The 20,346-nt window shown below is 41.9% G+C and overlaps 1 protein-coding gene and 2 long non-coding RNA genes across 6 annotated transcripts; 2 read left to right on the top strand and 1 right to left on the bottom strand.

Annotated features, from left to right (window-relative positions):
• Positions 1–1,115: 1,115 nt before the first annotated feature.
• Positions 1,116–3,042, top strand: LOC118226340. Its single transcript, XR_004765028.1, has 2 exons — positions 1,116–1,474; positions 2,493–3,042. It is a non-coding gene; the product is annotated as an uncharacterized LOC118226340 (long non-coding RNA).
• A 7,732-nt stretch (positions 3,043–10,774) lies between these two features.
• On the top strand, positions 10,775–12,831 carry LOC118226339. Its single transcript, XR_004765027.1, has 3 exons — positions 10,775–11,430; positions 12,319–12,366; positions 12,643–12,831. It is a non-coding gene; the product is annotated as an uncharacterized LOC118226339 (long non-coding RNA).
• Positions 12,832–13,288: 457 nt separating this feature from the next.
• LOC118226338 (zinc finger protein 239-like) lies at positions 13,289–19,625 on the bottom strand. Of its 4 annotated transcripts, none has more exons than XM_035415884.1 (3): positions 19,505–19,625; positions 16,229–16,431; positions 13,289–15,323 (listed from the first exon to the last, which is right to left on the bottom strand). In XM_035415884.1, exons 1-3 carry the CDS (start codon positions 19,522–19,524, stop codon positions 14,332–14,334), a joined length of 1,215 nt encoding a protein of 404 aa, XP_035271775.1. In that variant the 5' UTR covers positions 19,525–19,625; the 3' UTR covers positions 13,289–14,331. The 4 variants fall into 4 exon arrangements, with proteins under 4 accessions (XP_035271775.1, XP_035271777.1, XP_035271776.1 ...); XM_035415886.1 differs by lacking the exon at positions 19,505–19,625 and adding an exon at positions 18,179–18,620; XM_035415885.1 differs by lacking the exon at positions 19,505–19,625 and adding an exon at positions 18,217–18,619.
• Between the last annotated feature and the right edge of the window lie 721 nt (positions 19,626–20,346).

Genomic DNA, 20,346 nt, shown 5'->3' with positions numbered 1-20,346 from the left:
CCATGCGATGACCGTTTGGCCATTTACAGTGTAATAAGCCAGCGTACCTGCAGTTCATAAAACATTCCACATGGTGGCAGCAGAGGACCACTTACAAATGCATTGTTCCCATGCGATGACCGTTTGGCCATTTAGAGTGTAATAAGCCAGCGTACCTGCAGTTCATAAAACATTCCACAGGGTGGCAGCAGAGGACCACTTACAAATGCATTGTTCCCATGCGATGAGCGTTTGACCGTGTAGAGTGTAATAAACCAGCATACCTGCAGTTCATAAAACATTCCACAGGGTGGCAGCAGACGACCACTTATAAATTAATCGTTCCCATATCAAGAACGTACGGCCATGTAGAGCATGGCATGAAATGACACGTCTTTTCTATTGTAAGGAATCCATATTAACACAGCGATCGTCAGCCAAATGGCTGATATAACTATATCGATGGATCGCTACAACTTGTTCCCACTTGTATTGAAAGATAGAAATCTACATTAACAACGTGCTCCACAAACGTTCGACATAGGCTATAGCTAGCGTCGCAGCTAAGCGAAGTGCAATATTTGGGGTTAACATAGCCTCACAGTCATAAATAATATTGTGGCGATCCTGACAAAGACTAAGCAAGCTAGCTAGCTAGCTAGCTGGGCTGCAAAGCAATGTGGGGGAGGGGGGGTTTGCATGAAATGTATATTATTGTTGTAAATAGCCAACGTCGTAACTAAGCGAAGTGCAATATTTGTAGTTGGGTCATTCTACAGAAACGGTGGCATTCCTGTGTCTCACCTTTAGAGCAAGCAAAATACTTTATATTTATCAAAAATATATATTACATGTGATCATTAAGTCCATTTAGACTGTTCTTATAATAGTAAAACATATTTGAGTCATGTAATGAGCAATTCTTGTTTTTTAATCATTTATATAAAATAGCAAGTGCAAGTGTAACCCAGGGTTCCAAGACACATATTGAATAGATAGTGAAACAAAGAAAAATAGTAAATAACTAGTAGCAAGTAAATAAGTAAATTATAATTCAAAATGGAGACAAAAGGAAAAGACTTTTAATAAGGAAAAATACACTTTCTTTATGTGCAGAAATATAAGTTGATAGAAGGATTAGACAACCAATGCGGATAATGATACTTGTTGTACATTTGTTGATTGGTCATGTCAGATGACAAGCCCGCCCTAACTTCCTCTGGTCAAGATGGTTTGAGCGACAGCAGACATGCGAAAATTTCTCTGAACAGATTAAGCTAATTCGAAGTGAATTACAAGTGAATTTAGGATACAATTGCAGATATTTTATTGAGGAGTGACAGTAACTTGAAAAGAAACTGATTTATAAAGAAATAACGAAGATTTGTAACGTTCTTCTATCGCCCTGTGTGACGACCGCGTGAAAGAAAATTTTCTGCATTCGCCATTAAGATCGTTGAAAACCGAACTTGTACAACTTTGAACATATTCCTTGGTGAGTCCGCATTCTAAGACTATCTATCTTATTTCACTGCCGTAGTATCAGTTAGCTTGGGTGTCTTCAGAAACGAAAATGTTAAACGTAGTCGTAATAAAAAAAGATCCGAAAATGAAGGTTGCTAAGTAGCTAGCTTCATGTGATTTAAAGCTCTGGTAGTAGCAGCTAGCTAACTTGGCTAGCTATAGCAACTCGCGGCTAAACCGGCAAATGTGTATAATTGATGTGTGGGGTGTAGGCCGGGCTAACAGCAGGGCTGTTTCCTGCTTTGTGACTGTGGTGGTAGACGAACCAGGCAGTTCGCCACATAGCAAGCTGAAAATATATTGAAGCGGGGACAATGTGATGTAACTTTAGCTAGAAGAAGGGCATTTGAAAATTCTCCGGTTGTGTTCTGAAAGTGTATCTCCTGTGTAATCGCATATCGCAGCCACATCGGCGTACTCTTTGTTAAATGTTATTTAAAACCAGGGGTCCTCAATCTTTTCCAGAAAGGGCCGGTGTGCGTGCAGGCTTTTGTTCCAACCAAGCAGTAACACACCTGATTCCACTAATCAACCACAAGAATCTCTGCTAAGAATTTTGATTAGTGGAATCAGGTGTGTCACCGCTTGGTTGGAATGAATGCCTGCATCCACACTGGCCCTTTCTGGATAAGATTGAGGACCCCTGTTTAAAACGAATGTATGTTGTACCTTTTATTAGAAAGCTAACGTAACTAGCTAGCTAGCTAGTGCTGCGAGGAAACGTCAGTGGGTGAGTTTGGAAGCACTGCAAGATATGAGTAGTGAATTGAGTGAGCTAATGGTGGCTAATTCTACTTCCAGTTAATCAGAATCTAGATATGCTGACAGAATGAGAACAGATTGACAATTGATATAAGCTTTATCCAAGTTTATTTCACAGAGTAAATGGAAGGTTACAAGTGTTATACAATTTAGATGTTCACAGTGTATACTATGTCTTAATCTTAATGTACAGACTACTGATGAGTCTTTTGGCTTTGTGTTGCAAGGCCTGGTTTTTTTTGTTGTTGTTGGATTTGAACTGCTGTGCTGGATCCTGGATTCGTCCGCCCTGCTTGCCTTCCCTGGAGAGCTACAGCGGCGCGCGGACTGGCGAGCCACCCATGTGATCGACCTGAAATCTTAAAGAGAAGGAAAGAGTTCAATTGTGCTTTCTAAGATGGTGGTAGGACAAGAGTTTGAATTCTACAAACTGGAACTCAGCAACAAGTGGTCCAACAACCACACGGACTAAACTGATTTGCACAGATAGTGTTTTAGAAAAGTGTTTTGGTGTTATAGTGTGATAAGTTTCCTTTGCATAGGTACTTTCAGTAGTACTACATAAGGGTCTTGGTTTCAAAATAAAAGTCCTAAAATCTAATTAGTGACAAATCATACTAGAACCAAATAACTAATAATAGGGATTAACTGAAACACATCAAAGAAATACTAAAAGTATGGTTAAGGTATAAAGATAGGAAAAATAGTCAAATTAGTGGAACCAGAGAAAATATAAATACAGACACAAAGTAAAAGGGCTTGGGACCAACTTGTATTTTTTTCCTTTCCCCATTTTGTAGATATGTGTACTGTTGTTGTTTAATGCTTTCTACTTTGTAATAAAAACAAAGGGTACAGAGAACCAAAAAGGGAAAATTTAAATTTAAAAGAAAAAAAATCATTCTCTTACCTTTGAAATATAGATCCTGCTTCCGTGTGCTTCATTCTTCATGTGCAAACCGCCTCTCTCTCGCGAGTCGAATCTCTTGTCTTCTGATCTGGTCCATACTTACCTGATTTTATCCATTCTAGTAACGGTGTTAATATTGAAGCACTTGTTACAGAGGAGAACCCCCTTACACAAGCAATTTGCTTGTCACTCAGACCATGTATTGAAGTTTAGTGCCATATTTTGAGTTAAAATTTTTTATTTTTCTCCAATTTAAATGTCAAAGTAAACACAAATGTCACATTCATGGAATGGAGAACTTAAAAAGCTGAAATACAAATGAAATATTATAAATAATATAACGGTAATAGTGGTCACCCCATATCATGTCATTGGTGTTGCTGCCTCACAAAACTTTTATTTTGAAAAAAAATGAAATGACTTTTATAAGTAATTTTTGGTTCAAGAGGTCATTGGAAGAAGTGTGATCAACATATGCACATGGTGAGTCTGCTGTCTCTCTTCATTTGTTATAAATTTGATGATTTATGTGTTAATTCTACATGAGGCTTTTAAATATGTCATTGGTGTTAGTCATTTCATAGGAAGGAGAATTAGAAATAGATAATAGAAATGGATTAAATTATATATTTGAATGATTTTAATATGATTGAAGACATGTGGTTTGAGGTACTGCGGTGTCCATTTTGTAAAAAACCATTTGTTCGACAAATTGTCATTGGTGTTACCGTCATTGGTGTTACTACTCCTCCTGGTAACACCAATGACAATCAGTAACACCAATGACATTCTTGTGTAAATGAGCTTTTATAAAAGCTTCAACATAAGTATTTAAAGCAAAATCGCACGTTGTTTCTTTTTCATAACTTCCTATTATTATTATTTTTGTCAGGTATGGCGAAATTGAGTGCAGCTGAGAAGCAGAGGTTTTATAGACAGCGCAGGGATGCTGATCCTACACGTAGAGCAGAGTATTTAGTGAAAAGGCAACAGGGTTATGCTAATGATATAGCAACAGGAAAAAGACACAACATAAATGATCTCAGTGAAAGGGCAAAGAGAGGTCAGCACAAGGCATGGCGAGTCAACCAGGCAAGACACAGGCAACACATGAGAGCAGGAGAGACAGTCTTGACCCCCCCATCATCTCCAGGGAGTTAACCCAGCATCTCAAGGTAGAACTGAAGATATTGGGTCTCATTCACTATTATTGTAAAGTGGTTTGCATGTGCAGGTCATTTTCAATTAGCATAATACACGCTCCAGAAAAGCCCATATAAGGGCTTCTTGCTTAACCAAGATTCAAAATCAAAAGATAATCCAAAATAAACAATTGAATATCTTTGCATATACACCGTTAGTGAATGAAACCCATTATGTATATAGGAAATTACAAGCGTATTCAAACAAACCTGGAATTCAGATATCAGGACTAAAATATGTCACAGTACAAGGATTTATTTAAGCATAGTATGCATAGTACACAGTGTAGCTTTGAATAAAAAAAAATAAGCTGCAAGCTGCAATAATGTGGCCAAGCAGCTTATCATTATTATTATTATTATTATTATAATAAAGCTACACTGTGTAGTTTGGGGATTAACTGCCATGATTATGAACTTTGTATATCTATATTAAAGATATTGCTTTAATAAATACAGTGCTCCCTGACTACATTACATTACATTACATTACAGGCATTTGGCAGACGCTCTTATCCAGAGCGACGTACAACAAAGTGTATAACCATAACCAGGAACAAGTATGACGAAACCCCTAGAGAGAAGTACCGGTCCAAGTACAGGGAACAACCGCATAGTTCAACTTGGACCCTGATGGTTAAACTGATTAACACTAACAACGAGAACGGCAACAACGCAATCTATGGGAAAATAAAAATAAATAAAAATGCAAGTAGTCGTTAAGACGGGCGCATCAACTAAGTCACCTATGAAACAGCTGCCTAGTTACAATCCTAAGTTTAGTCATTTACAGGGGGGAAGGGAGGGATGGGGAGAGGTGCAGCCTGAAGAGGTGGGTCTTCAGTCGTCGTTTGAAATGGGTCACAGTCTCAGCTGTTCTGACCTCCACAGGGAGGTCATTCCACCATCGTGGGGCCAGAACAGACAGGAGACGTGTTCTGGAAGTGCAGGTGCGAAGAGGGGGAGGTGCTAGGCGTCCTGAGGTAGCAGAACGGAGGGATCTGGCTGGCATGTAGGGTTTGAATATCTTCTGAAGGTATGCTGGGGCTGATCCCTTGACTGCCTGGTATGCTAGGACCAATGTTTTGAATTTGATGCCAGCTATAACAGGCAGCCAGTGGAGGGTAGTGAGCAGGGGAGTTACGTGGGAGTGTCTGGGAAGGTTGAAGACCAGACGAGCCGCAGCATTCTGAATGAGCTGCAGGGGTCTGGTGGCAGATGCCGGTAGTCCAGCCAGAAGAGAGTTGCAGTAGTCCAGGCGGGATAGAACCATTGCTTGGACCAGGAGCTGGGTTGAGTAGGTGGTGAGAAAGGGGCGGATTCTGCAGATGTTGTATAGGAAAAATCTGCATGCCCGGGTTACTGCTGCAATGTTCTTGGAGAGGGACAGCCTGTTGTCCATCATCACTCCGAGATTCTTGGCGCAGGGTGATGATGTCACTACGGTGTCCCCTAAGGAAATGGAAAAGTCGAGGAGGGGAGAGGTTGGAGCAGGAATAAAGATTAGCTCCGTCTTTCCCGGGTTGAGCTTCAGGTGGTGATTGTCCATCCAGCTCTGTATGTCCCTCAGGCAAGCAGAGATGCGGGCGGGGACCTGTGTGTCCCATGGGGAGAAGGAGAGTTGCGTGTCGTCGGCATAGGAATCATAGGACAAGCCATGGGCAGATATTACAGGGCCAAGGGATCTGGTGTACATGGAGAAGAGAAGAGGACCAAGGACTGAGCCCTGGGGAACTCCGGTGGTGAGGGGACGGGGTGGTGATACCTTACCCGCCCAGGCAACCTGGAAGGAGCGGTCAGAGAGGTAGGACTCAATCCAGTCAAGGACTGTGCCGCGGATCCCTGTTGCTGCCAGGGAGGACAGGAGGGTAGAGTGGTCCACAGTGTCAAATGCAGCGGAGAGGTCTAGAAGAATCAGGACAGAGGAGAGGGAGGCTGCTCGTGCAGCATGGAGTGATTCACTGACCGAGAGGAGTGCAGTCTCGGTCAAGTGGCCAGGCCTGAAGCCAGACTGGTGGGGATCAAGCAGGTTGTTCTCAGAAGAAAGCAGAGAGCTGGTTAGATGCAGCACGTTCGAGTGTTTTGGATAGGAAAGGGAGGAGAGATACCAGGCGGTAGTTCTGAATGACTGAAGGATCTAGTGTGGGTTTCTCCAGCAGCGGGGTGATGTGGGCCTTCTTGAAGGATGAGGGGAAACATCCAGAAGACAGGGATGAGTTCACGAGGGAGGCAACAAAAGGGAGGATGTCTGGTGTGATTGCTTGAAGGAGAGATGAGGGGATAGGGTCGAGGGCGCAGGTGGTAGGGCGGTGGGTGAGCAGAAGCTGGGACACTTCAGTGTCTGAGAGGAGAGAAAATGTGGAGAAACGGGGCGGAAGACGCAGAGGGGGCGGGGAACGCAGAGGGGGCAAAGGAGCTGCGGATGTCTGCAATCTTTTCGTCAAAGAATGCTGCAAAGTCATCTGCAGTGAAGGAAGACTGGGGTAGAGGAGGTGGCACGCTGAGGAGAGAAGAGAAAATAGAGAAGAGTTGACGAGGGTTAGAAATGGAGTTATGAATTTTGGTTTGGTAGAATTTTGCCTTAGCAGCAGTGACAAAAGAAGAGAACTCTGTCAGGAGAGACTGATAGGCTCAGAGGTCAGATGGGTCCCTGGATTTGGCCCACTTCCTCTCAGCAGCGCGGAGGCTGGCCCTGGAGGTGCGTAGGATGTCAGACATCCATGGACTGGGAGGGGATGAACATGCTGGCCTAGGGACGAAGGGGCATAGGGAGTCGAGTGTTGAGGAGAGAGATGACGTCAGGGTGGAGGATGCAGAGTTAGTGGGGAGCTTGGAAAATGATTGAAGAGGGGGGAGGGAAGCAGTCACTCTGGGAGCAAGAGAAGAGGCTGATAGGGAGCGGAGGTTACGGCGGACAGTGACAGTGGGGATGGGAGGGGGAGAGGGAGGGTGTGGGGAGAGGGGGAGGGGGAGGGGGAGGGGGAGGGGGAGGGAGAAGGAGAAGGAGATGAAATGATGGTCAGACATATGCAGGGGGGTAACCGTAAAATTGGAGCTGGAGCAGGTCCTCAGGAAGATCAGGTCTAGGAGGTTGCCTGCCTTGTGGGTTGGAGGAGAGTGTTGTAGGGAGAGGTCAAAGGAGTGAAGTAGTGCTAGGAAGGCAGCAGACTGGGAGGCTTCTAGGTGGATGACTATACCAAGTCATTGGTCTTATAATGTGTCACTGGTGTTACTGCATGTTTGTTTGCTGATTTGATATTAAAGGGGCCGTTTTTGACTTTATAATAATTTTGTATTTGTTGATTGTTGCTTTATTTATCAGTTGGCATTTTAAGGATAGTATCATTCCATTTTGAGACTGTCCTTCGGTTATTGTTGATATTATAGCAAAAACCTGATGGCGTAAATGAAAACATGTCACACAATACAACTTTACACATACCTGATTGAAATAAATAAATAAATAATAAAACATTTTTCTTTAAATTATTATCAACCTACTATGTCTTTGAGTATATGTGCAGATTGAATACAGAAATACTATTCTGATAAGCTTTTAATGTTGTTTTTGGTATGAGTAATACCAATGACAAAAAGATGGCACAAGCATTCTTTGAGTCAATGTATAAAAATAATTAAAATACATTAAGCTTTCATTTTTGTGGATTGTTAAAGGCAAGAGGTTAATTAATATTGTACAATAAGTTTTGATTAAGTAAAATTAAATGCATTTCAAGACATGTTGCAATTCCAAATGCCACCGTTTCTGTAGAATGACCCAGTTAGCATAGCCTCACAGTCACAAATAATATTGTGGCGATCCTGATAAAGACTAAGCAAGCTAGCTAGCTAGCTAGCTAGCTAGCGGGGCTGCAAAGCAATGTGGGGAGGGGGGTTGCATGAAATGTATATTATTGTTGTAAATAGCCAAACTGTTTGCATGTAGGCCTACATAGCGCTGCTTAACTGTAAATAGCCTGTGGGATTTTGTACAGTAGTCTTGTGAATAATCATGTTCAAACGCACTTATGGATACCCTTATGTATAAACTACTAAACAGCACACATTCATCAGGCAATACACATTCACACAACGACAGTCATAATCCACAACCGTTTCTTACGGGGACACATTTCTCACTTCCATAATAAAACTCTTTGCAAAAACACATGATATCTCATAAAAAACACGTTCTCAACATTCAAAAATGCCAAGTTACTCAAAACTACTGATATCACAATGACGCCATGTTACAGTACTACAAACAATATAGGCTACCTTGCCTCACACAAATGACATAACATGTATTTCAAAGTATTTACATTTTTTCCTAGTCAATTGGCCCTGTGTTTTCTAATCTTACCGTTTCACAATGTCATGCAAACTTTGTAAACCCTAACCCAGCGCACCTGCACTTCATGAAACATTCCACAGGGTGGCAGCAGAGGACCACTTACAAATGCATTGTTCCCATGCGATGACCGTTTGGCCGTCTAGAGTGCAATAAGCCAGCTTACCTGCAGTTCATAAAACATTCCACAGGGTGGCAGCAGAGGACCACTTATAAATTAATCGTTCCCATATCAAGAACGTACGGCCATGTAGAGCATGGCATGAAATGACACGTCTTTTCTATTGTAAGGAATTCATATTAACACAGCGATCGTCAGCCAAATGGCTGATATAACTACATCGATGGATCGCTACAACTTGTTCCCACTTGCATTGAAAGATAGAAATCTACATTAACAACGTGCTCCACAAACGTTCCACATAGGCCATAGCTAGCGTCGCAGCTAAGCGAAGTGCAATATTTGTAGTTAGCATAGCCTCACAGTCACAAATAATATTGTGGCGATCCTGACAAAGACTAAGCAAGCTAGCTAGCTAGCTAGCTAGCGGGGCTGCAAAGCAATGTGGGGGGGGGGGGTTGCATGAAATGTATATTATTGTTGTAAATAGCCAAACTGTTTGCATGTAGGCCTACATAGCGCTGCTTAACTGTAAATAGCCTGTGGGATTTTGTACAGTAGTCTTGTAAATAATCATGTTCAAACGCACTTATGTATACCCAACTTTAGCATGAATGAGTGTCTCTGTCAGCTTGCTGGCTAGCACCGAAGCACCAAGCCGTTACCCTCAGTTCACCTGCTATTCTGTTGCAGTGAGTCACGTTGTTACAAAACACAGGGCCAAGTGACTTGAAAGAATTCAGGAAATATTGGGTAGCATTGCTTTCAAATACATCTTATGTATACAAACAGTGGCTGTCACAAAGCGTCTAAACGCAACAGAAACGCAGGTGAAATATGTTGTACTCACAGATTTGCCGGCCATCCAACGATCCAACGAGCCTTGATAGAGAAAACAATCAGCAAGCCCGTAGAATTAAAGCTTCCTAGGTCGCAATTTCTGTAGCCTGTTGTCCTGCTCCGTTGTCTGTTATTTCCTGGAGATGCAGTCTTCCTAAGGTTTATAAGCCATTTTCATAGGCTTATCTTCAGGTGGGAATCCTCTTCGCTGTTTTGCTAAGCTACAACCGGAAAACTTGATTGTGGAGAATAGGAGCAGACGCATATGTCCCAGCAGGCTTTGCATATGAGGAAATAACAACAGTGTGAGAGAAATTAGGACGAAATTATCAAATTGCCTAGTTGAAACAATATGTTTTCAGCAGGATGGGCATGTAGGTGAAGGTTGACATGATCACGGAGCATAGTGCCAAGTTAATGGAGTAGGCCTAATCTAACCATGAGCGAGCTTTCAATCCTTATCGAGCGGTATATATAACAGTCGCTATAAGTCTGTAATTGTCAAGTGGAAGGTTAAGTAACAAGAGAGCTGTTGTGTTTTTCTCATGTTCAGCACTAGTAGCTATGCTTTTGGGTGAAACTTGATTTTAAATGTAATGTTTTAATGCGGAGTTGCAGAACGTACAGATAGATAGAGAACAGGGCGAGGTGACATAAATGTAGAAACGTGGCGTTTGCCGATAAGGTTTTGTACGGTAGCCAAGTGAAGAAATGTAGTTAGTAGAAATGGCAGAGTGGTGAACTGGTAACTTTTTAATAAAAGGAATACGTTTGCCGTCATGAAATGCATATGGGTGGCCGTCAGTGAGTTTTGCTAAAGCAATATAAGCGAAATATAAGCGTAAGAAAACCTTAGTGTAAAAGAGGAAATTATCTGCCTGAGTGCGAGGCGGGATTCAATCCTTCAACCGGACTGTCACTTTCTTAGTGCATCACCATGACATAGCTATGCAATGCGTCAAATATCATTAGCAAACCTGTCCGTGGTATTAAAGAACAACACAGGCCGGACGGTAAGCGCACAAGAGCTCACGTTCAATCCACATTCCTTTGCAATATTGTAGCCGGCTAATAAGTCAACGCAATAAACATATCGTCTGCACGTCTCGCGTTCGCTGGGAAGTATGGCAAACACCTCATAGATACACAATAAACACGGATCTAGACTATGTCTATTATGGATCTATTTCAAAAAACGACCCTACCTTATCTACCGTACCTGAGCAAGATGGCTGGGGGGCTTCCCCAGCTGGTTCTGAGCGAGGGGCAGGAATACACTCAAAGTGTATTCCTGCCTCTAACTCACAACCGTGGCCGATTTAGTATCTCCGATTAACCTGTATGCATGTTTTTGGGATTGGGGAAACCTAGGTGGACACGGGGAGAACATGCAAACTCCGCACAGAGCCGAGATTCGATATCACGACCTTCGTACTGTGAGGCGACAGCGCTACCCACTGAGCCACCGTGCCACCGATTACAATGCTTGCTTGGTAAACTATCAAGGATCATCAACGATGACGTGCCCTTAGCCTCATAGCTCCAGGCTAGCTCCCGTAATTAGTACTGCTCGGTTCTTCCCGGTTTAGCAATGGCGACCTTCTACACCCGCTGTCAATAGGAGCTCCCAAATATAAACATCACTCGCCTTCATAGGATTTTCACAACGACTAAACACTCAACCGGCAAATTGGAGAAAGGCTATTCATTACATGCCATGTGTATTTTTGCAACTACCAAGGTAAGAAAACAACTCTTAACTGACTCACTAGCTAATGCTAATTAACCTCAAATACTAGCCTCCGTTCTACATGGTCGCTAACATTAACTATCTGTCTAACGTTGGGTAATGCTGTGTGCTTCATCTGCTCTTCATTCTCTACCTACAACATTGTAACATGCTTTCTTAACCGCCGTTATATATCAGCCTTAGCTGTCCTTCAAGTTTTTGCTTAACTACGTAGTCAAAATTCCCTTCCGATATTGCTTGTGTCGACAGTGCTGCCACGGAAACCACGATAGATTTAGCCAGTCTAGCCACATCTATTCAAAATGTAAACGAGTAAGGCGTTCTTCACGGTCGGGAAAAATTTTATCACCACCTTAGTCTTGTTGTTAGCCACTCTTATGCATAGCACTTACTAGGTAGCTACCTAACGTTATTTTCTACGCCAAAATTATCATGGATGTGTAAGATGTGTTCACCTAAGTAATACAGACATAACGCTAACGAGACTTTTCATTGCATCTCTTATTTTATTTATTCGGTGTCCAATAAAGACAGACTGTCAGGGAGGTCGGCGTGAGAGCGTGACAGTCTGTGCACTTTCCAGTAATGCACGCATTCACAAGGAGTCTGTTGCACACAGCTACAATTTCACTCAATCAACATGTCATATGCACCATTTTAAAGAAGAATCTTGCCGCCTAGGAGAACTTCGTCAATGTGGTCCACGGTGTGGGTGTTGCAAGCTTTATATTGTATTGTAGCTGTCTGTCACAGTTATTGCTTTATAAAATGTGTTGATAATCAGAATGGTTGTTAACAGCCTGATTGTTGACAGGATGCAGGAGAGATGTGACCCCTGAGATCACAATTTCCACTATCTCTCTCTCTCTCTCTCTGCAGCAATCCGCCAGGTCGTCTCCAGATCTCTTGTGGCACGCTACCAGAAATGTGAGCCGCCCTCACATTTTCTCATTTTTTTGTCATTCTGTATCTGTCTGTGTTTTTCATGTTCGCTTATGCCTGTGAGAGCTTCAAAGAGAAAATTGGTTTTGCTCGGTCTTTAAAATACTTCAATATTTTCATGCTGAAGGTTTACACAAGAGGCATGGAATGTTGTCTGATACCTCCCTGGTTTGACAGTCAGGAGGTGGGCTTCCCTGGTTACAGAGTCAGGAGATTCCCTGGTTAGAGCTGGTTTGCTGACTTGCTGTGGTCTGTTTCCAGATGTGGATGAAGCCTCTAAGAAGTAGATCTGACATCCTGATCCAGTACCACAGGACCCTGTTGGTGGCCGACTCCTGCCGCTGCGAGTCCAAGAAGTTTGGTGGACCTGGAGCCTGCACTTGCTATCAGAAGTCTTACTGTTAAAAATGCAATCTTCATTTTAATATACAATAAAAATGGGCCAAATCATCTTCAGACTCACAGTTTTTACTGGTCTTTTACTGTGGTTGCTTTTTTGTTTCCAACCAGCCTTTTACTAAAGGTAGACTTAACATTTCTGATTTAGTTTTGTTAGTTTTTTTTTTTTCTTTTTTTGATTGTCCTACCCTTTTCTCAGCCTCCTAACCACAGGCATAATCTTGCCTTAAGTGAAACGCATACCCTAAACCTGAGCCTGGCCCTCAGAAACCCTAGCACTGACTTTAGTGATGAAAAACTTTTAATGATAAACCCAGTTTTAGAAAGCTTCTGGTCAAGAAAGTGAGTTTCGTGCATTTTTTGCTTTTGGAAGGATTTTATGAAAACTTGCTGAAAAAATGCAACTGTGGGACTTCAGGTTTGAAAACTTAATTTTAAAAATGTCCATAGATTGTAACTGTTGGGAAGAGAAATTTCCCCCCATTGAATAAACAGGCACAACAAGGTGTATAATATAAGAAATAGGATTTATTTTTTGCAGAAAGAGTCCGGCACCCACACACAACAAGGTGGATAAGGCCGAACTGAAGAAAGCAGGGGCGGTCCCTGCATTTATAAGCACAAAGTATCTTAACAGTAAAGCATAAAGTAAGATTTAACAAAGGAAATTAATGGCTGTGTCCTTTCATATAACAAAGTAAACTATTGGCTATGTCTTGTCTAACATGAGATACTACATAGGCACCTGGTGACCTGGTGGCCGCTTAGTCTAAACAGGCTTTTAAATCAGAAATAATTGTTTAGTCTTTGATCTATCAGTTGCTTTCAGAGTCCTGGGCAGCATGGCGTCATAGCCGGTTCCTCCTTTATCAGGATGGCAGAGGGAGAATGAGGCGAAAGGCCAAACTCCCGTTTGGGTTTCTAGAAAAGCATAAAAAGACAGAGAGAAGAACACGCACACACATACACACACACACACACACACTTATAGGCCACAGGATTATAGGCTACATTTCAAACTTGTCCTTGGGAGGTTTGTGGCCTGGAGACAGAGGGGCCCTGCTGCAAGGCTTAGGAATTTAGAGCGGTACTTGTTGGTACCATAACTTTAGTTATGCTACAGAAAAATCTCCTCCCTTCATTATACATCAATGACTATAGCATAGAAATGTCTTCAAAATGATGTTAACATGAAATTGCGTAAATTACTGAAATAATTAACATGAAAAATTGCTTGTGGGCTTATACTGTAGTAGTAAGAGTTGCTTCCTGTTCATAATACAATTCAATTAACAGCTCACTTTAAAATTGCCTGTTTATTTGAATTAAGGTTAAGGTTACACAAAACGCAAATGCAACACATGGCTGCCACACGGTGAACACACCTTGTGTGACTAATTCCACACATGGTTTGGTCAGTAGCAGTGAAGCAGTCGCAGTAATGAGGTTTGGTCAGTAGCAGTGAAGCAGTCGCAGTAATGAGGTTTGGTCAATAGCAATGAAGCAGTCGCAGTAATGAGGTTTGGTCAGTAGCACTGGATTTTACTGAAACTACCCTGAGTGGGTTCTCTGGTGTTTTGTGAGGTTTGATGCAAACCTAAAGCTCTTCCCACAGAGGGAACAATGAAAGGGACGCTCCCCGGTATGAGTTCGTTGGTGCAGAGTCAGAGATTTCGAATGACTGAAACTCTTTCCGCACGGAGAGCACTGGAATGGCCGTTCTCCTGTGTGAATTCGCTGGTGCAGTGTGAGAGAATTGGAGTGACTGAAGCGCTTTCCGCACTCCATACAGTGGTACGGCCGCTCCCCAGTGTGAGTGCGCCGGTGCAAAATCAGAGTGCTTGACTGACTGAAGCTTCGTCCACACTGGCCGCACTGGAACGGGCGCTCGCCAGTGTGAGTTCGTTGGTGGATTGTCAGGATCGATGCGGATCTGAAGCTCTTCCCGCACTGGGAGCAGTGGAATGGGCATTCTCCTGTGTGAATCCGCTGATGTATTTTCAGAGTGCTGGACTGAATGAAGCTCTTCCCACACAAGGCACAGTGGAACGGACGCTCCCCTGTGTGGGTCCGCTGGTGTCTCGTCAGGTCTGATGCTGATCTGAAGCTCTTGCCACACTGGGAGCACTGGTATGGCCGCTCGCCCGTGTGAATTAACTGATGTACCGCAAGGTGAGATGCCAGCCTGAAACTCTTCCCACACTGCGAGCAGTTGTACGGACGTTCTCCTGTGTGGGTTCGTACATGTCTTATAAGTTCAGATTGCCATCCAAAATTCTTCCCACACTGGGAGCAGGTGTGGGCCCCTGGAGCGCCTGTGTGGGACTGTGTCGGGGTGGGGAGTGTTTTAGGGGGTGTGGGATGCTGATGTGTGCTGCTGGGAGGCAGTGGGTCCTCTGCTCCATTTCCTCCAGACCTCAGAATCCTGCTGTGCTCCTCTGGGTGAACCTTCTCAATGTGCTGGTGAAGATTTGGTTCTTCCATATGAATGAATGGGCACTGGGAGCAGGCAAACACCTCAGACACTACTGCAACAGATTGCCCTGAGGAGAGAGACAGGACAGACAGATCTCATGAGGTATTTATTAACATAATGAAGATATTAAGAAAGCTCCAAGACATTTGACTTGAGAAGACTGGTGTGCAGGAGCCACAGAGAACAGGAACTCACATATACCGCAGACCCTCCAAGACTAACACTAACTCCACCTGCAGACACATTAATCTTGCAGCATTTATTCACAATTATAAACAAAAACACCTATCTTTATATTTACACTGGTAACCACAAATGCAGCAGCCTCAGACTCAATCAGAAAATAATATTAAACTATTTTCTGTACCTTTAATATCTCACAAAACTATCCAGGCCCAAGCTAAATTCAAATTGAAAAAACAATTTCCATAAAGGTCCATAAAGAAATGGTTTGGAAGAACTTGATTGGCCTACACAGAGTCCTGATCTCTACCCCATCAAGCACCTTTGAGATGAATTGGAATGGCAACAGCCAGCCAGGCCTTGTCCATCAACATCAGCTTCCGATCTCACGAATGCTCTTGTGGCTGAATAAAAGCGAATCCCTGCAGCTATGTTCCAAAATCTAGTGGACAGCCTTCCCAGAAGAGTGGAGGCTGATACAGCAGCAAAGGGGGATCCAACTCCATGTTAATGCCCATGGTATTGCAATAAGATGTTCAACAAGCACATATGGGTGTGATGTTCGGGTGTCCATATACATTCGGCCATGTAGCTTATCCTTTCTGCCAGTTTCATGTGTTTGCAAGCTGCAGTTTTCCTTCATTGTCACATTTTCCAGGGTGAAAATGATTGATCTGCTCAGAGCTGACATGATGGACTATGGGAGGGTAACATAGGAAGCTGAACTGTATGGGAAAATGCTGGCTGGAGCTGAGGGTGGCAGAGAAGCAATGTGATGAAACATCTCACCTTCCTCCACCTCCTCCTCTTCCTCTTTTATATTGGCGAGTATCTCTTTCTCCGCCTGACTCAGCCCAGTGTTCCCCTCTGTCCTGCCCTCCATGTCCTCTCTTCTGCTCAGGTCAGGTCTCAGCTCCTCTCCTGTGGAATCCAGGCTGTCAATCACCGGTTCTGTCTTCATGTCATGAGCTGAAGAGGCAGGGCTTACAAAGCTGAGGGGGAGAGAATAAATGCTTTTGAGTCTGGCTACCTGAACGCCTGTAAGGCCTGTCATAAGCTCTAACTGCAGAGTGAAATACACCTGTAAGGCCTGTCATAAGCTCTAACTGCAGAGTGAAATACACCTGTAAGGCCTGTCATAAGCTCTAACTGCAGAGTGAAATACGCCTGTAAGGCCTGTCATAAGCTCTAACTGCAGAGTGAAATACGCCTGTAAGGCCTGTCATAAGCTCTAACTGCAGAGTGAAATACGCCTGTAAGGCCTGTCATAAGCTCTAACTGCAGAGTGAAATACGCCTGTAAGGCCTGTCATAAGCTCTAACTGCAGAGTGAAATACGCCTGTAAGGCCTGTCATAAGCTCTAACTGCAGAGTGAAATACGCCTGTAAGGCCTGTCATAAGCTCTAACTGCAGAGTGAAATACGCCTGTAAGGCCTGTCATAAGCTCTAACTGCAGAGTGAAATACGCCTGTAAGGTCTGTCATAAGCTATAACTGCAGAGTGAAATACACCTGTAAGGCCTGTCATAAGCTATAACTGCAGAGTGAAATCCCTTCTTCCCTGAAAAAACATTTAAATGCTGCCTTGTGGGGCTTTCAGCCAGAACTGACACAGCACAAAATATGCACCTCTTTTCTCACTAGAAGCACAAGTTTCTTTATGAAAAAGCCAAAATCCAACCCTTATAAATATGCTAATGAGCCAATCACCCTTAATTTATTGTAAATTGCACCACAAATACATTTTCAAAACCTGAAAAGAAAAAAAATGGTCAAAAGCCACTGTAAAGTTCCATAATTTTAACCATTTGAACAATTATTATAAAGTGAAAAGCACTGAATTTGCGTAAATTTGTGAAAGGAATTACACATTTACATGGCACTGAAAAGACCAAGCAGGACCTGGGGGGTATGTGTTGCCAAATTTGAGAGGGAAAGGTTGCTGTGCAAACTGACATAAGAATAAAGCTGCGGCTTTCATTAAAAGGGAAACTCCACCTGACAGCCAATTAATGCTCATCAACAAACAGCACATTTAATGGATTTAATGGCAGTTTATTCCTCAAAGACAATAGTTTTGGCTCCAAAACCTCCACTTGAGTTTCCACAACCTGATCCAGCTATCTGATGTGTACCACCTCAAGCTCTTGATTATCTGCATCAGGTGTGCTTGAGACAAAACACATCAAATACCTGGATCTAGCAGGAGGTACCCGAGGAGAGGTTTGGGAAACACTGGTCTAGTGCAGTAATACAAGTATGCAGTTTTCTCATTTACATACTTCTATACCTTTGCAGAAGCATGTTATTAGTAGCCTAATAAAAGAAATAAAATAAGGTCGTCGGACACAGGTAAATAAAATGTGACAAGAAATGCATTTAAACAAAGTAAGCGGGCTCGCAGGAGAGAAACTCTATCTCCAAAACTGAGAATTTGGGCAACAACTGCAACGATGCTGTCTGTTACTAGTTTACGGCATAACAAATATTACAATGCATAAATATATGAAGCGGCCCTACATGTACTTAATGAGTTCATCTATTTGATGACGGATCTACAAAACTAACGACAAATTTCGGTAGCCTTAATAACAATTAGAAACTCAATTTTCTACTCTCAGACAATCTCGTGATGAAGACTAGCGTTCCAGTGTAACTCCAGCGGAATTAATTCATATACTTTTACACGTAAATGTCCCAAGATTAATCTCAACCATCGTTTATTTTATACGAACATTACCTTCTCAGAATAAAACGAAACGCATGCTGTGCACACACCTGCGCTTTCCTTGATTGGATAAGTTTGCCTTTCCATCGCTGGTTGAATAATGTTGCAAAAGCGCAGATTTCTGGTCTTAAAACTAGGAACAGGTTAGCTACAAAACAACTATAGCTAGCGGTGCAACATATTTCCAGCAACAAGCTTACTAACAGAAGCGGACAGCTACCTACCTAGCGGCAACGAACTGTATTTAACAGCTACTTTCTATAGCGTGTACGACAGCTTATAATTGCAAACACCTATTAAATGTAAATTGAACGGCAAGCATATGCAATTCATCCAAGTTAAAGAAAAATATACTCGGCTTATAGTGAGACAGCGCTTTCTAATGAGCATGAAATTAGCAGCCATGTAAAGCTAGCAACAACAATAAGGAGATTGTTTCCGGTAATTGTCCAGCCATGGAATCTCAAAATAAAAGCCTGGGTGTGCGCTTAATTCATTGCCCTGTAGTATGAGCCAATATCTGGTATCCGCAGATATTTTATTGAAATTAGCATTATTAGTCAGTGAACACTGTTGTAATACTTCTTTAAAACATGTAATCATTTTAAAAGCATTGTATTCCGTCAATTAAAGGTTTCCAATTTATTAAAATTAGTGTGAAATGGAAATTCGAAGAATGTCTACTGTCTGATTCAGATGAGCTTCAGACAATGCATTCACCCGAGGAATTACGACTAGGGAGAAAATGTGCAAAGCTAGAAACATCTGAACGATTACTGATAAGGTTTCCCCATGTGTTTTCAGACAACTTAGTTATAAATCTGATGATTTTACTTTGCTCATTTATTTCTTACGGATAAGATGTGTAAATCAGAATCAGTGTTACAGGTTACTTTTTTTATTAATAAAAACTTGTAAAACCACTTGTAAAACTGTGAAAATATACATAGCAAGCCAGTAAATAACTGGCTAAATAACCTTTGCTGTTCAGTTGCAGTTGCAGTGGAGTAGGGTGAACTTTACCGCAAAACTAAAATTAATCACCTTATTTGACTTCAAATGGTCAGTAGAACCCATTTTGAAATAACATGACCAAACAATATAACAGTTCACTGAAAACAAATGTAATGGATAAAAAATTGAAAATATTTAACCAAAAGACAAGATTTCTTTATAAATTCCTTTTTTGTTATGGATAAGTAACAGCTAACATTAAAGCAGTTGGTCTCATTAATCATCCTAAAATGTGAATTCCATAAAAATAACAATAGTATCAGGACATTCTACATAAACAATAATGACCGCGCTGGTGTGGTCATTCCCGTGTGTAAAATGCACCTGAAAGCCCCCGCTCCCATGGTGGAGAGGCGAGAGTGGGGGAATGACAGCCCAGCAGAGGACGACTGAAGTGGGGAAAAAGGGACGTAGGCCTGGAGAAGTTAATTTACTAACCGACTGGAGTTCGTTTGTAAAACACTTGCGAACTGATTTGACGCACTCAGCTTAACTGTGAGACGAGCGTGAAACTTATTTCCGGGAAACACCAGAGCGCTAAATTTCACAATAAAAGCCACGATTCAATTTTGTAGTACCACAATAAACAGCATATGCACGTACTGCATTCTCCTGCAATGTTAACATTACTGGTTATTGAACATGTTTTCAAGACTTTGTTAATAAATCTCATGCTTTCTTTTTTTTTTCAGTGCCTTGTTTGGCTAGAATATGAATGAGTAGACGTTGCTCTCCGGCAAATGGAAATTATTCTCACTAAATAGAAAAGGAATGGAATACATTTCTCTGGACATATGCCAACTAAATCTGATGAGTTTTAAATAACACATTCGCCCTACGAATTCATGTTGAAGTATCACAGTACTCTAATTTGCATCTACAGTGAAAAAAGCAGATTTTCTTTTTTTAAAGAACTCTTAAGACACACCTTTTTAGCATGGCTTTTACCTAGGTTTTATAGCACCATTTTCTCCATATTCTATTTTTTATATACATATATTACTTTTTATTATTACTATTATTATTATAGTTTTACTTCTCTTAGCATGGCTTTTTACCTGGTTTTAGTCTTGTTCTTACCCTCCCTGATTTACTTTTTATACTTTTATTTTTATTTGTAGTACTTCTGTTTCTATACATTTAAAAAAAGTTTTTATTTACTTTAA

Source organism: Anguilla anguilla, chromosome 4, assembly GCF_013347855.1.
Source record: "Anguilla anguilla isolate fAngAng1 chromosome 4, fAngAng1.pri, whole genome shotgun sequence".
NCBI classification, from domain to species: Eukaryota; Metazoa; Chordata; class Actinopteri; order Anguilliformes; family Anguillidae; genus Anguilla; species Anguilla anguilla.
The sequence above is the reverse complement of the archived record's forward strand: the minus strand, read 5'-3'. Positions and strand labels throughout refer to the sequence as shown.

Excerpts from the sequence above, each read along its gene's own strand:
- LOC118226338 (XM_035415884.1), bottom strand. The coding sequence starts at position 19,524 with ATGGGAGCGGGGGCTTTCAG. Across the intron at positions 16,432-19,504 it reads ATGGGAGCGGGGGCTTTCAG|CTTTGTAAGCCCTGCCTCTT; the intron begins GTGCATTTTACA and ends TCTCCCCCTCAG. Across the intron at positions 15,324-16,228 it reads AGAGGAGGAGGTGGAGGAAG|GGCAATCTGTTGCAGTAGTG; the intron begins GTGAGATGTTTC and ends CTCTCTCCTCAG.